At 48.9% G+C, this 14,308-nt stretch overlaps 1 protein-coding gene across 2 annotated transcripts in view; it reads left to right on the top strand.

Annotated features, from left to right (window-relative positions):
* Nucleotides 1-14,308, top strand: part of NISCH (nischarin) — a 37,450-nt gene that overhangs the window by 3,463 nt on the left and 19,679 nt on the right. For both annotated transcript variants that reach the window (XM_055274582.2, XM_055274590.2), the window contains exons 4-6: nucleotides 11,449-11,497; nucleotides 12,406-12,569; nucleotides 12,892-12,987. In XM_055274582.2, the coding sequence (XP_055130557.1) occupies nucleotides 11,449-11,497; nucleotides 12,406-12,569; nucleotides 12,892-12,987 (309 nt within the window). The remainder of the gene's footprint in view (nucleotides 1-11,448; nucleotides 11,498-12,405; nucleotides 12,570-12,891; nucleotides 12,988-14,308) is intronic.

Here is a 14,308-nt window from a genome sequence, read left to right as displayed (position 1 = left end):
GATGGAGGAACGTCACCTTGGTTAGGGATGTGTTGTGGCCAGAAGCATGTTAGTTGACAGATTTGCCTTAAATGAGACTAAGTGTGGCCACGGAGATGCTTTCCTCCACCACGAGGCATTTTGTTTAGCAAAAATGGCCTGTGGGTGTTTAAGCTAGGTTTCCATCCAGATGGATGAGGCTGGAAACAGCTGACACCTGGGAGAGACTATTGTTGAGTTGTTGGTTCACAGCTCAAAACTAATTAAGGGATTAGTTTGTGATGGTGGAATATCACCATCTTGGGGCATGTCCTCAGGGTCCGCGCTGCCAGGGTGCTAAGGTTGAGGGTAGACGCTTTCCTGTGATGGGAGAGTGTGTCATAGCACAGCTCTGTACTCCGTCCTGGACAGAGGAACAACTTTCATAGGTTGCTGGTGACAGAATGCGTTGTCAAACTTTAAGAAGGGCACTTAGGCAGTGTGAAACCACAATATTTGTTTTTTTGAGACGGAGTCTTGCTCTGTCACCTAGGCTGGAGTGCAGTGGCGCGATCTCGGCTCACTACAACCTCCGCCTCTTGGGTTCAAGCAATTCTCCTGCCTCAGCCTCCTGAGTAGCTGGGACTACAGACTTGCACCACCACACCCAGCTGATTTTTGTATTTTTAGTAGAGATGGAGTTTCACCACGTTGGCCAGACTGGTCTGGAACTGCTAACCTCGGGTGATCTCCCTGCCTCAGCCTCCCAAAGTGCTGGGATTACAGGCGTGTGCCACCGCACCTGGCTGAAACCACAATATTAAATAGCAGTTCTATTTATGAGAATGTCTTCTAAGGAAAAATCAGGCAACTGCAAAAAGGATATATGAACAAAGGTAGTCATTCCAGGATTGTAACAAGATAGTAAGCACAACCCTAAAGTCTAGTAGAAGAGGTTAAAAAAAAAAAAAAAAGTCACGCCAGGCGCAGCGGCTCATGCCTGTAATCCCAGCACTTTGAGAGGCCAAGGTGAGCAGATCACTTGAGATCAGGAGTTCGAGACCATCCTGGCTAACACGGTGAAACCCCATCTCTACTAAAAATACAAAAATTAGCTGGGTGTGGTGGCGGATTCCTGTAATCCCAGCTATTTGGGAGGCTGAGGCAGGAAAATCACTTAAACCCAAGAGGCAGAGGTTGCAGTGAGTTGAGATCATGCCACTGCACTCCAGCCTGGGCAACAGAGTGAGAGTAAGACTTCATCTCAAAAAAAAAAAAAAAAATCAAAGGGTACAGCCGGACTGAGCACAGTGGCTCATGCCTGTGATCCTAGCTCTTTGGGAAAATAAAACAAACAAAAAACAAATCTGCAGCTCCACCATCATTATCCCAGCAGCACACCAGTCTTCCCAGCAGACACTGTCTCAGAAAAAATGCAACTTTCTTAAGCAATATCCAATTGTATGGCTGTACTTTTTTTTTTTTTTTTTTTTTTTTTTTTTGAGACAGGGTCTCACTCCTTTGCTCAGGCTGGAGTACTGTGGCCTGATCATGGGTCACTGCAACCTCAAACTCCTGGGCTCAAGGGATCTTCCTGCCTCAACTTCCCAAGTAGCTGGAACTACAGGTGCATGCCACCATGCCCAGCTAATTTTTAAAATTTTTTTGTAGAGATGGGGTCTTGCAATATTGCTCAGGTTGGCCTCAAACTCGAACTCAAGCAATCCTCCCACCTCTGCCTCTCAAAGTGCTTTCTAGGTGTGAGCCACTGCACCTGGCTGACTATGGTCTCATTTTTACAAAAAACAAGTTGATATGGACATATTTGTCTAGGAAAATTCTAGGAGGTTTACGTGCACCAAAATGCTAAGAGTAGTTTTCTCTGAGTGATAGATTTTCAGATAATTTATATTTACTTGTTTTCCTTTTATATGATGAAGACAGGGAAGAATCCACTCCCTTTTCAGGCTCACCTTGAGTTAACCTGTGGGTTATGGTCCTAAAAGCCCAGCTATATTTAAAATACAACTTTCTTGGCCAGGTACAGTGGCTCATGCCTGTAATCCCAGCACTTTGGGAAGGCCCAGACAGGCAGATCACTTGAGGCCAGGAGTTCGAGACCAGCCTGGCCAACATAGCAAAACCCCATCGCTACTAAAAATATAAAAATTAGCTGCTCGTGGTGGCGCATGCCTGTAGTCCCAGCTACTCAGGAGAGAGGCATGAGAGTCACTTGAACCTGGGAAGGGGAGGTTGCAGTGAGCTGAGGTCATGCCACTGCACTTCAGCCTAGGCCACAGAGTGAGACTCCATCTCAAAAAAAACAAAAACAAAAAAACTTCCTTAAAGTCTTTTCAGAGTAAGACAGTTGAACCTTTCTTGGATCACTAAAGAGCCTAGAAATTTGGTGGCAGTGCTAACCTTGGGCCACTGAGCTTGGCAGGGACAGGTGGAAAAGTAGATAGCATTCACAGATGGGACCTGTGTATATGCTTTGGATTTTATTTAGCATATACCAGCAAGTATAGGGTTAGCAACACACCCTTTTGTAAACATATTTTTACACTTTCTTATGTGAGAAAAAATTTGCATTTCTTATGCAAGTCTTTCAGATAAACTTTACTGGTTAGTATTTTAAGAAATAATGTACTTTAAAGGCCGGGCGCAGTGGCTTACGCCTGTAATCCCAGCACTTTGGGAGGCCGAGGTGGGTGCATCATGAGGTCAGGAGATCAAGACCATCCTGGCTAACATGGTGAAACCCCGTCTCTACTAAAAATACAAAAAATTAGCCACGCATGGTGGTGGATGCCTATAGTCCTAGCTACTTGGGAGGCTGAGGCAGGAGAATGGCATGAACCCGGGAGGCGGAGCTTGCAGTGAGCCAAGATCGTGTCACTGCACTCCCAGCCTGGGCGACAGAGCAAGACTCCATCTCAAAAAAAAAAAAAAGAAAAGAAATGTTGTACTTTAAGACAGCTTTGGTTAGCCATTTAGGGATGAAACTTGACATGCAGTCCTTTGACGGTATTAATTCCTTGCTTGAGACCTGTGCCTTTGAGGAGAGAAGGTCTCGCTGGCTGCCCCACGTGTGCCTGGCTCTGGGGGTGGAAAGGCCTAGACTGCTCTTTTGAAACTGGTTTGCCTGAGATGGGCCTGGGGCCGGCTACATCTGGTTCTGGCTTGAGGCAGGCTCCGCTACTTGTAGAAGTTTTGACATATTTGGAATTAGTATTATCAAACAGGTCCCTAGGTTATATAAATCCTAGGATTTAAAAAAGCAATTGAACCCATCGTTGGATTAAACCCACAGTTGATCAGCCATAGCACTGTTGACATTTTGGACTGGATAATTTGTTTCTGTAAGGAGCTGTCCCATGCATTGTTTAGCAGCACCCTGGCTTCTACCCACTGGATGCCAGTAGTACTTCCCCACCCAGCTATGGCAACTAACGATGTCTCCAGACTTTGCCAAATGTCCCACTGGGGGGCAAAATTGCCCCCCACTTGAAAACCATTGGATTAGATCTTCATTTGGGGCCTAAAGATTTGTGAGCCTTTTCTCCAGCCTGGGAGCTCTCTAGGGAATGTTTCTCTTAACTTTTATACCATCTGTGTCCTTTCTGAAATTCTTCCACATGTGTTCTGCCTCTTGTGTTGCTGACATTGGATAGGGTGGACCCAGGGAACCCTATTTGGCTATAGTGTGAATTTTTTTATTTTTATTTTTTGAGATGAAGTTTCATTCTTATTGGCCAGGCTGGAGTGCAGTGGCACGATCTTGGCTCACTGCAACCTCCGCCACCCAGGTTTAAGTGATTCTCCTGCCTCAGCCTCCCGAGTAGCTGGGTTTACAGATGGCCCGCCACCACACCCAGCTAATTTTTTGTATTTTTAGTAGAGACAGGGTTTCCCTATGTTGGCGAGGCTGGTCTTGAACGCTTGACCTCGTGATCCACCTGCCTCAGCCTCCCAAAGTGCTGGGATTACAGGCGTGAGCCACCACGCCTGGCTGTGGTGTGGATTTTTAAAAATTGAGATATAATTTACATACCATAAAATTAACTCTTTTTAATGTGTACAATTCAGTAGTTTTTAGTATATTCACAAAGTTGAGCGACCATCACCACTTTCTAATTGCGGAACATTTCATCAGCTCAGAAAGGAACCTGTACCTGTTAGCAGGAGCTTCCCATCCCTCTGTCCCCCAGCCCCTGGCAATCACTAATCTACTTTCTGTCCATATGGATTTGCCTGTTCTGGACATTTCATATAAATAGAATCATACTGTGTGTGGCCTTTTGTGACTGGCTTCTTTCATTTAGCCTTATGTTTTCAAGGTCCGTTCATATTGTAGCATGACTCCGTCGGTCCTTTTATGACGGAGTAATAGTGTATTATTTGGATATGCCACATTATGTTTATTTATTAGCAGTTGATGGGTGTTAGGTTTGTTTCCATTTTTGGCCATTGTGAATGACGCTGCTATGAGCATTTGTATGTTAATTTTTGTGTGAACTTATGTTTTCATTTTTGTTGGATATATAGCCAAAAGTGGAACCTGAGTTATATGGTAACTCTGTGTTTGACTTTTTGAGGAACTAACAAATTGTTCTCCAAAGTTGTTGCACTATTTGACGTTTCCATCGGCAGCGTATAGGTTCTAATTTCCCCACATTCTTGCTTAACACTTCTTGTCCATTTTTTTTTTAATCTTAGTTGTTCTGGTGGGTGTGAAGTGGTATCTCATGGTGGTTTTAATTTGCATTTCCCTAATGACTAATGTTATTGAGCCTCTTTTTTTTTGTTTGTTTCTTTCTGAGACAGAGTCTCGCTCTGTCGCACAGGCTGGGGTGCAAGGGTGTGATCCCGGCTCACTACAACCCTGCCTCCTGGGTTCAAGCGATTCTCGTGCCTCAGCCTCCCGAGTCGCTGGGACTACAGGCGTGCACCACCATGCCTGGCTAATTTTTGTATTTTTTTCAGTAGAGACGGGGTTTTCACCGTGTTAGCCAGGATGGTCTCGAACTTCTGGCCTCAAGTGATTCGCCCATCTTGGCCTCCCAAAGTGCTGAGATTACAGGTGTGAGCCACCACACCTGGCCTGAGCCTCTTTTCATATATTTGGCCATTTGCGTATTTTCTTTGGAGAAAAGTATCCAATTCTTTGTCCTTTTAAAAATCAGATTGGGCCGCGTGCAGGTGGCTCATGCCTGTAATCCCAGCACTTTGGAAGGCTGAGGCGGGTGGATCACTTGAGGCCTGGAGTTCGAGACCAGCCTGGCCAACAGGGAGAAACCCTGTCTCTACTAAAAATACAGAAATTAGCCGGGCATGGTGGTGTGTGCCTGTAATCTCAGCTCCTCGGGAGGCTGAGGCATGAGAATGGCTCGAACCTGAGAGGCAAAGGTTGCAGTGAGCCAAAACCACACCACTGCACTCCAGCCTGGGTGACAGAGTAAGACTGTCTAAAAAAAAATCAGATTATCTGTGTTGTTGAGTTGTAAGAGTTCTTTATATATTCTGGCTACTAGACTTGGAAACATGCAAATACTTTTTCACATTCCGTGAGTTGTCTTTTTTTTTTTTTTTTTTTTTTGAGACAGATTCTTGTTCTGTTGCCCAAGCTGGAGTATAGTGGCGTGATCTCGACTCACTGCAACCTCCACCCTTGGGGTTCAAGCGATTCTCGTGCCTCAGCCTCCTGAGTAGCTGGGACTGCAGGCACATGCCATCAGGCATGGCTAATTTTTTTTGAGACAGAGTCTCGCTGCGTCACCCAGGCTGGAGTCTAGTGGCGCAATCTCAGCTCACTGCAACCTCCACCTCCTGGGTTCAAGCAATTCTCCTGTCTCAGCCTCCCAAGTAGCTGGGACTACAGGCATACGCAACCACGTCTGGCTGATTTTTGTATTTTTAGTAGAGATGGGGTTTTACCATGTTGGCCAGGCTGGTCTTGAACTCCTGACCTTAGGTGATCCACCCGTCTCGGCCTCCCAAAGCACTGGGTTTACAGGCGTGAGCCACCACACCCAGCCTGCGGTGTGGATTTTAATAACAAGGAAAGAAAGCACTACTTGTTTACCAGTCCACTTTAGGTGAGAGTGCAGGGGTTGCCACCTGTGTGAGGGGCACACTGCAGCACTGGCCTGTTGCTGTGCTGCTCTTCAGATTGCTGTGTCCTGACCCTCCTGGACGCGTGGTGACAGGGCTCATCCCAGAACCCCTGAAACAGAGGTTTCCAAACTCAGTGAAATGGAATCCCACCTGGAATTCTAGCACACCATGTGGGCCAGGACCTCCAACTGTGGTGGACTTGGAGGCAGGCAGAGGCAAGTTTATCTTCCACCCCTACTTCCCAACAGTTTAGTCCAAATCAGTCATTTAACCTGCCTGTGAGCTGGAGGCTGGTAAGCTAGGGTCCTTGTGAGGTCTGCAAGAGACTGTGCAGTGAAGGTCAATGGCTTAGAAGAGTGTTGGGCCTGAGGTTAGGGCTGACCACGTGCTAGCCATTACTAGGTGGTTCCGGAAAGAAAAGGAATTCAGTTCTCTTGAAGGGTGTTTATATTGTTGTCTCCTTTTAAAGTTAGTTGGCTAGAACAAAGATCCTTTTCAAAATTTGGAATCAGGGGCTATGTTGAACTGTTACAATCTTAGCATTGGCTTTAGCATCCAATTTATTTCCATAATTTGTTTTAGTTGCAAAGTACTGAGGCTGTGAATTATAACAGATTTTCTTTTGAACTTACAGTCTTGCAGCTCTCTTCAGTTAAAGCTGAGGTTTGAATCCATCAATGGGGAATTTTAGCTTAAAGTTGAATCACACATATTATGCCTGACTCCTGCTAGAATGCCTCATCACCAACATAAATTAAAGTGAGACGAGGAGGGCCGGGCATGGTGGCTCACGCCTGTAATCCCAGCACTTTGGGAGGCTGAGGCAGATGGATCACAAGGTCAGGAGTTCAAGACCAGCCTGGGCAACATGGTGAAACCCCTTCTTTACTAAAGATGCAAAAAATTAGCCAGGCATGGTGGCACGCACCTGTAATCCCAGCTACTCCAGAGACTGAGGCAGGAGAATTGCTTGAACCTGGGAGGCGGAGGTTGCAGTGAGCCGAGATCGCGCCATTGCACTCAGCCTGGGTGACAGGGCAAGACTCTGTCTCAAAAAAAAAAAAAAAAAGTGAGACAAGGATTCCAGCCCTTAGCATGTGTGTCTCAGCCACACTTGGGGATGGCCTCAGTGACATGTAATTCACTTGCTGGTTAGTGCCCCACAGATAAGCACACTGCCTGGGCGTGTGCCAAGCCGAAGCATCTAGGCCTGGCCTGGGGTTTGCCTTGAGTGTAGGTGTATGTGTTTTGAAGTATACTTGGTTGCAGGGCATGTGCGCAGGCATGCTCAGTTAGAATTTAAGTTGCAGGACCACAGCCCAGCTAGTGTTTACGTGAAGCTCAAACCTTTGCCCACGGCTGCACACCAACACAGAATCTCGGCAGGTGGTGGGCAGGTGGTGCGGCTGATCTCTTGGTCAGTAACACACTGGGAGGGTGAGTGTTAACAGTTTGTAAACATAGCTGATATTAAGTTTCTTTTTTTTTTTTTTTTTTTTTTTGAGACAGAGTCTCACTCTTGTTGCCCAGGCTGGAGTGCAATGATGCAATCTCAGCTCACTGCAACCTCCACTTCCCAGGTTCAAGTGATTCTCCTGCCTCAGCCTCCAGAGTAGCTGGTAATACAGGCATGTGCCACCACGCCTGGCTAATTTTTTGTATTTTTAGTAGAGACGGGGTTTCACCATGTTGGCCAGGCTGGTCTTGAACTCCTGACCTCAAGTGATCTGCCCGCCTCGGCCTCCCAAAGGGCTGGGATGACAGGGGTGAGCCATCATGCCCAGCCAAGAATGTCCTTCAAAAAATACCTTTCAATTCAGACATTTATGGCACCCCAAAGCAATTCAAGTCCCTTCAGCACAGATGGGGTAGGGCATGTGGGCTCGGGCCACTGACACCCCACCCCGCCTCCTCCTGGCGTGGGGAGGCCTGACTCTGTCCACCTTTACTCATGAGCCCACCGTTTGACCACCGAACTCTCTGAGGAGGCCCATGTGCTAGGTTTGGGGGCTGAGGCATTTCTGTGCTCTTCTCTGGTTCAGTCTCCCTCCCAAGGTGAAGAACAGCCTGGAAAACCAAGTAGAAAGTGTTGCAGCAGTATGTGCTTTCTGTGCCCTAAAGAGCAAAATTGTTACACAAATTGCTTTGAGATTCCTTAGAAATGAAAGCTTTCTCTTTGCTTAGTAGGAGCCGGTGGCCCTTGCTTTCTCTCAACTTTCCGTGTGTTCCAGAAATTCCAGCCCTATCCCCTTAGAGGGGCTGTCATCCAGGAGGGTGATTTCATTTTTCTTTTTGAGAGACAGGGTCTTGCTATGTTGCCCAGGCTCGACTCTGAACTTAGGGGCTCAAGTGATCCTTCTGCCTCAGCCTCCCAAGTAGCTGGGACTACACGCCTAGCCCAGGGTGATTTTTTGCTCTGTGTCCTTTCTGAGCTGACACCAGCTACCTGAAGAAATGTGCCGTTGGCCGAGCATGGTGGCTCACGCCTGTAATCCCAGCACTTTGGGAGGCCAAGGCAGGCGGATCACTTGAGGTCAGGAGTTCAAGACCAGCCTGGCTAACATGGTGAAACCCCATCTCTAGTACAAATACAAAAATTAGCCGGGTGTGGTGGCGCAGGCCTGTGATCCCAGCTACTCAGGGGGCTGAGGCAGGAGAATCACTTGAACCCAGGAGGTGGAGGGTGCAGTGAGCCAGGATCACGCCACTGCACTCCAGCCTGGGAGACACAGCGAGACTCTGTCTCAAAAAAAAGAAATGTGCCGTTGAAAATGAGGTTTGTTCAGTACATGGGGAACCCTTTCCCCTGAGATAATTGTAAGAGCCTTGTGTCCTGAGAGGCCCTGGAGCTATTCTTGGGGAATTGAGGTGGGCAGAGATTGGCAGCCCCTGGGACCTGCTCAGCTCCAGGCGATCTGACAGCAGGGAGGATTGCAAAGTGCAGATCTGTAGATGGGGCGTGGTTCTCAAAACCATCCCTGGAGAAACAAGCCTTTGGATCACTCCAGGCTCTTCCTAATCTTCAGTTCTTCACAGCTGCCAAGGAAAATGTCCTTTAGCTTATGTGGCTGCAAGAGACTGAAGCTGAACTTCAGAGTACACCCGTCACCTCTGCCCTCACTTCCAGCCGGAGCCCTGTCCTGCTGTGTGCCTGCCGTGCCCCTTCTCCTTGCCCTTTTCCATTCGGCCCTGTACCCTGCCGATCCCTTAAAGCTGAGGCTCTGTGTGCTCATTTTGCTCCCTTTGCTTTTTGTCCAGGGGATACAGGGAGGAGTTATTCTCATGCTGTATATAAACTGAATTTCAAGCAGATTAAATGAATAAACACATTTTTTAAAGATACCATAAAGGACCAAAAGAAAATTAAGAGAATATTTTTATAATCGTGGAGTGAGAGAAGAGGCCCAAGAATTCATGAAGGATAAAAATAATTAGAGATTAAACAATGTAAAAATGAAAAATCTCTGTCAGAAAAAGCACCATGAACAAAGGTAAAAGGTATACGCAGACTGGGAGGAAATGTTGACAACATATAAACCACCATTAAAATGGCCACAGTGTATAAAAGATAAGAAAGAGACAACCAACCCAAGAGAAAAACAGGAAAAGGACACCCTGTCTCCTGTGTCTTTAGAATCCCATAAACACGTGAATTGCTTGTCCTGGTGGAAGCGATGTTCCCAATGTTCCTGTGAGTTATGAGGATTATGCAGCCTCCATCTGGAGCTGTTTACGAAAAGGCCTGTTGGCTGCCATCTGTCGATGAGTTAAAATTCTTACCTGTGGGATGTGGGAGTGGGGGGCTGAGGGCCTTGGGGGCACTGCCAACCCCACAGTTATTACACTGAAGTGCTGAGGCAACGGGTTTCATATGCAGAGGCCCAAGGCCAAGGGCTTCAGTCTGGCTTTGCTGGTTTTTAGCCATGTAAAATTGAGGGTGTCGGCACTTGTCCACCTCAGTTTGTTCATTTGTGAAACGGAGCTCAAGATAGAACCTTCCATTGCTGGGTGCAGTGGTTCACGCCTGTAATCCCAACAACTTGGGAGGCCGAGGTGGGGGGGATCTCTTAAGGCCAGAAGTTCAAGACCACCCTGGGCAACATAGTGAGACCCTGTCTCTACAAAATATTTTCTTAAAAATTGGTTGGCTGGGGACAGTGGCTCATGCCTGTAATCCTGACACTTTGGGAGGCTGAGGCGGGTGGATCACTTGAGGTTAGGAGTTTGAGATCAGCCTGGCCAACATGGTGAAACCCTGTCTCTACTAAAAATGCAGGAATTAGCTGGGCACCTTGGCACATGCCTGTAATCCAAGCTACTCGGGAGGCTGAGGCAGGAGAATCTCTTGAACCTGGGAGGCGGAGGTGGCAGTGAGCCGAGATCACACCACTGCACTCCAGCCTGGGCAACAGAGCGAGACTCCGTCTCAAAAAATAAATAAATAAAAAAAAATAAGCAGGTCATGCTGATGCACACCTATAGTCCCAGCTACTTGGGAGGTTGAGACAGGAGGATTACTTGGGCCCAGGAGTTCCAAGCTGCAGTGAGCTATGGTCATACCATTGCACTCCAGCCTGAGTGACAGAGCAAGACCCTGTCTCTATTTAAAAAAAAAGGCAGTTACCTCTTTTCCTCTTGTAGGATGTTGGGGGGGATTCAGGAGCCTTCAGTGGCTCAGGGCATGACCCAGTATGAATTAGGATCCAAGCGTGTTGTTTGTATGACTGGAGGCTTGGCCTTGTCCTGCCTCCTTCATCACATCATTTAAAAAGGAAATCCTTCCCGCTTCTTTCTTGGGACCCTGGGGCTGAGTCTTACTGTTGTGAATCTGGAAGGGATGAGCACAAGAAGAAAACAAGTGTTCACTCTTTTCCTGAGACACATTTGAAACGTAAGAGAAAGTGGAAATGGTCATTCCCAGAGAGGGTTAGCTCTGGGTGGTCCTTCATCCCACCAGGGTGATAGGAGCCTCTCTTCCAGAAAAAACAGGACTTTTCTCTCTGCCACACGATCTCCTAGGAACACCCAGAGCCAGTTTTGGGAGCTGCTGGCTTCCCAAAAGCTCTTAGCATAATGCAGCTCTGCTGGCCTCCTGGGCTACAGTGCCTTTGGCCCTATGGACTGGAGTCGCAGCATTAGGCTGATTTCTCTTCTGCTTTGGAGGAGACATTTCAGGTATCCACATAACTAGAATATTTAGTCTCCCTTTCTAAGCTTCTTGCTTCATTGTAGGTTTATGCCCTCCTTTCTTTAGTTTAACTTTCTAGAGAGATGGCACTGGCACAACAGAGGGGATAGATAGCGGGGAATGTGCAAATCCCAGGGACTGGGGGCAGGTGGACTTTCTAAGGGCAAATTTTGTGTTCTCTGCAGGAGATAAATGGCATCACCGCAGCGCTGGCTGAAGAGCTCTTTGAGAAAGGTACGTGGCCACAGGTCCCTGAAATACTGGGCATAAGTTTTGTAGTTTTATGAGGCTGCCAGAGGCACAGGATGGCATAGAAGTCACTCTGGAGCCCACCTACCTGCCCTGTAGGTGGCCAGGTCTGAGGAGCTGTGGTCCCTCAGTACTCTTGAGTACCGTGTCAGGGGCTCAGCCCAGACTTGGGCTCTGTTCCAAAGCGCTCTGGTGGGTGCTGGAAGGTGGGTAGCGCACTGCTCCCTCGCACCTGGTTTGTGCTTACCTGAAAGGGCTCAGATGGCAGATAGAAGCTGACCCTGGGTCTCATCCCTGCCAGAGAGCACAGTTATAGTAGCTAATGTGTGATGAATGCTTCCTGTTTGCATCTTACTGCCTTCCCCCAGGAGCCACAGGTATAGAGGAGGATACAGGGTCAGCGGCCCAGTCACCAGCCTGAGGGCACGTGGCTGGGAGGAGTGGAGCGAGGACCAAGCAGCAGTCAGTTGGGCTCAGAACCCATCCTGCTCCCAGGCTCTGCACCATGCTGGCACTATAGGCCTGCACCTGACCTGGGTGTTTGCATTTCGGAGGTTGCAGCATAGGTGTGTCACCCAGAATGCTGCCTCTCTCGGCAGCCTCACTCTGGCCCAGTGCCTTTGGTCTTGACTCCGGCTCACTCCTCCCTCAGTGGCTCCCCAGCTTCACAGCCCCACAGCCCTGCCCTCTTCTGTCATCACATGTCTAGGGTTGCCCTGTGCCTAGCAGGCACCCAGGAGGGCAGCAGCTCCTGCATGCCCAGGGCCCTTGCTTTGCCCTGACACAGTGGGTGCTTGCCAACTGCTTGTTGACAGAAAAGATGTGGAAATCCCGGCTGCACGAGGGCTGGGGCTGCGGCTGGACACTTATCCTTCAGGGCATGGCTCTTGTAGGAGAACACCTCCTGGGGGCCGGCGAGGTCTTTGCCATTGGACCCCTGCAGCTGTATGCCGTCACGGAGCAGCTGCAGCAGGGAAAGCCCACGTGCGCCAGTGGGGATGCCAAGACCGACCTCGGGCACATCCTGGACTTCACCTGTCGCCTTAAGTACCTTAAGGTAAAGCTGCAGCAGCTCAGTCGTGGAGAACCCCTCAGTCGGTGGGGGTGCAACCTGCGGGGGACTGGCTGGCAGTTTGTGTGAAGGAGACCATGGGGGACTCTTGGAAGGAAGGCCGCCCGGTTATTCTTGGCACTGTGCTTCTGGCTGTGGGCACCAGGGGGCAGTCTTGACCCAGTGTCCCGTTAAATTAAGTCCTGGCCTGAGCCTTCTTTGTTGAAGGCAGAAGTGGTCAAAGTTGTCTTCAACTTGCCAGCTGCTGCAGCACTCCCCGATGGGCGTGCGGCGCTGTTCCCAATTTAAGCCTTATCTTTGGCCTCAGGTTTCTGGCACAGAAGGACCTTTTGGGACCAGCAACATTCAGGAGCAGCTCCTGCCGTTTGACCTATCAATATTCAAGTCCCTGCATCAGGTGGAGGTAAGGCCCAGCGTTGCTGGAGTGCAGGAGGGCCAAGCCCTGCACAGCATCCTCTCGTTCCCAACTCAGAGGCTAGAGAGTGTTTGTGATGTTGGGTGTCCTAATTTAATCATAAGGTGCTGTGCTTTCGTGTTTGGCAGTGTGTGACAGATTCTGTGTAGGTGACCAGGCCCTCTGAAGGCGGAGAAAGAGAAGCCTCTCCTGTTCCTGGCTGGTCTGCATGCCTCTGACCTGGCGTGAGCTGCAGGGGCAGTTAGCTAGGGTGGAGCACCAGCACCTGGCTCCTTCTGGGCCTCCTCATAGGGGCAGGGGGCATGTGTACCTCAAGTTCAAGTCCTGGGAAGTCATCCTGAGGGTCAGACAGAACTAAATACAAGTCTGTATTTCTCAAGGCCGATTGGCAAAGAGCTTTGAAGATGCCCTGTCCTCTGGGGCACCCACACAGGAAACACTCTGTATTTGTCACTACAGGGCTCCTTGGTTTGCAATGCCAATTTTAGCATTTTTGAAAAGAAAAGTCAGTAATGAATACAAAAAAAGTTTCAAAGCATAATTTTTTGAACATGGCTTTTGTGTTCTGCCCTGTGGCCCCATGTCTCCTTGATTGAATCTTCCCAACAGCCCTGTGAAGAGGGCACTTTTATTTCCATTTTACAGTTGGGGAAACTGAGGCTTGGGCAGATAAGGAAGTTTAGCCAGGGCCACACAGTTAATGAACAGAAAGCTGGGATTTGAATTCAGCTGAGACTGCCTCCAGAGCCTCTGCTGTGCACTGGGCTATTCTGTCTACAGTGGTCTAGGGAAACTTGTGGTGTGCCCTGCTGCCGAGTGAGAACAGGGAAGTGAAGGGCAAACCCGACCCAGCCCTGCCGAGCAGGCCGAGGCTCTGGATCTGGGTCTTGGGTGTGCTTGGGCAGGTGGCTCGGGGAGTGTGCTTTGGCCTGTGGCCTGCACCTCCTCACCACAAGACAGCTGAGTTCCATGGAGTGGGGGCTGGGTGAACAGGCGGACCTACCCCACTCACTGTGCTATGGAGGCCCCTTGTTCTCCCCAGCAGTTTCCATGACCCACACTTTATGTTCACCTGCCAAGCCCCAGGCAGCCCTTACAGAGGAAATGGAATTTGTGGTCCATTGTGAGTCTGAGAGGCCAGGCACCTTTCTTACTAGATACTTCAGGGAATGTTTGGTCAGCACTGACATTGGGAAAAAGAGAGACTTTGGTCTTGAGTGACCTCCCATCTCTGAGGATTTGGGTTGCCCGTCATTGTGCTTTTGTATGGGGGTGGGAAGCACCTACATCTGGGGACTTCTGATGGAGC

This window comes from Symphalangus syndactylus, chromosome 1, assembly GCF_028878055.3.
Source record: "Symphalangus syndactylus isolate Jambi chromosome 1, NHGRI_mSymSyn1-v2.1_pri, whole genome shotgun sequence".
Classification (NCBI taxonomy): domain Eukaryota; kingdom Metazoa; phylum Chordata; class Mammalia; order Primates; family Hylobatidae; genus Symphalangus; species Symphalangus syndactylus.
Note: the sequence above shows the minus strand (reverse complement) of the source record. Positions and strands in the feature narration are given on the sequence as shown.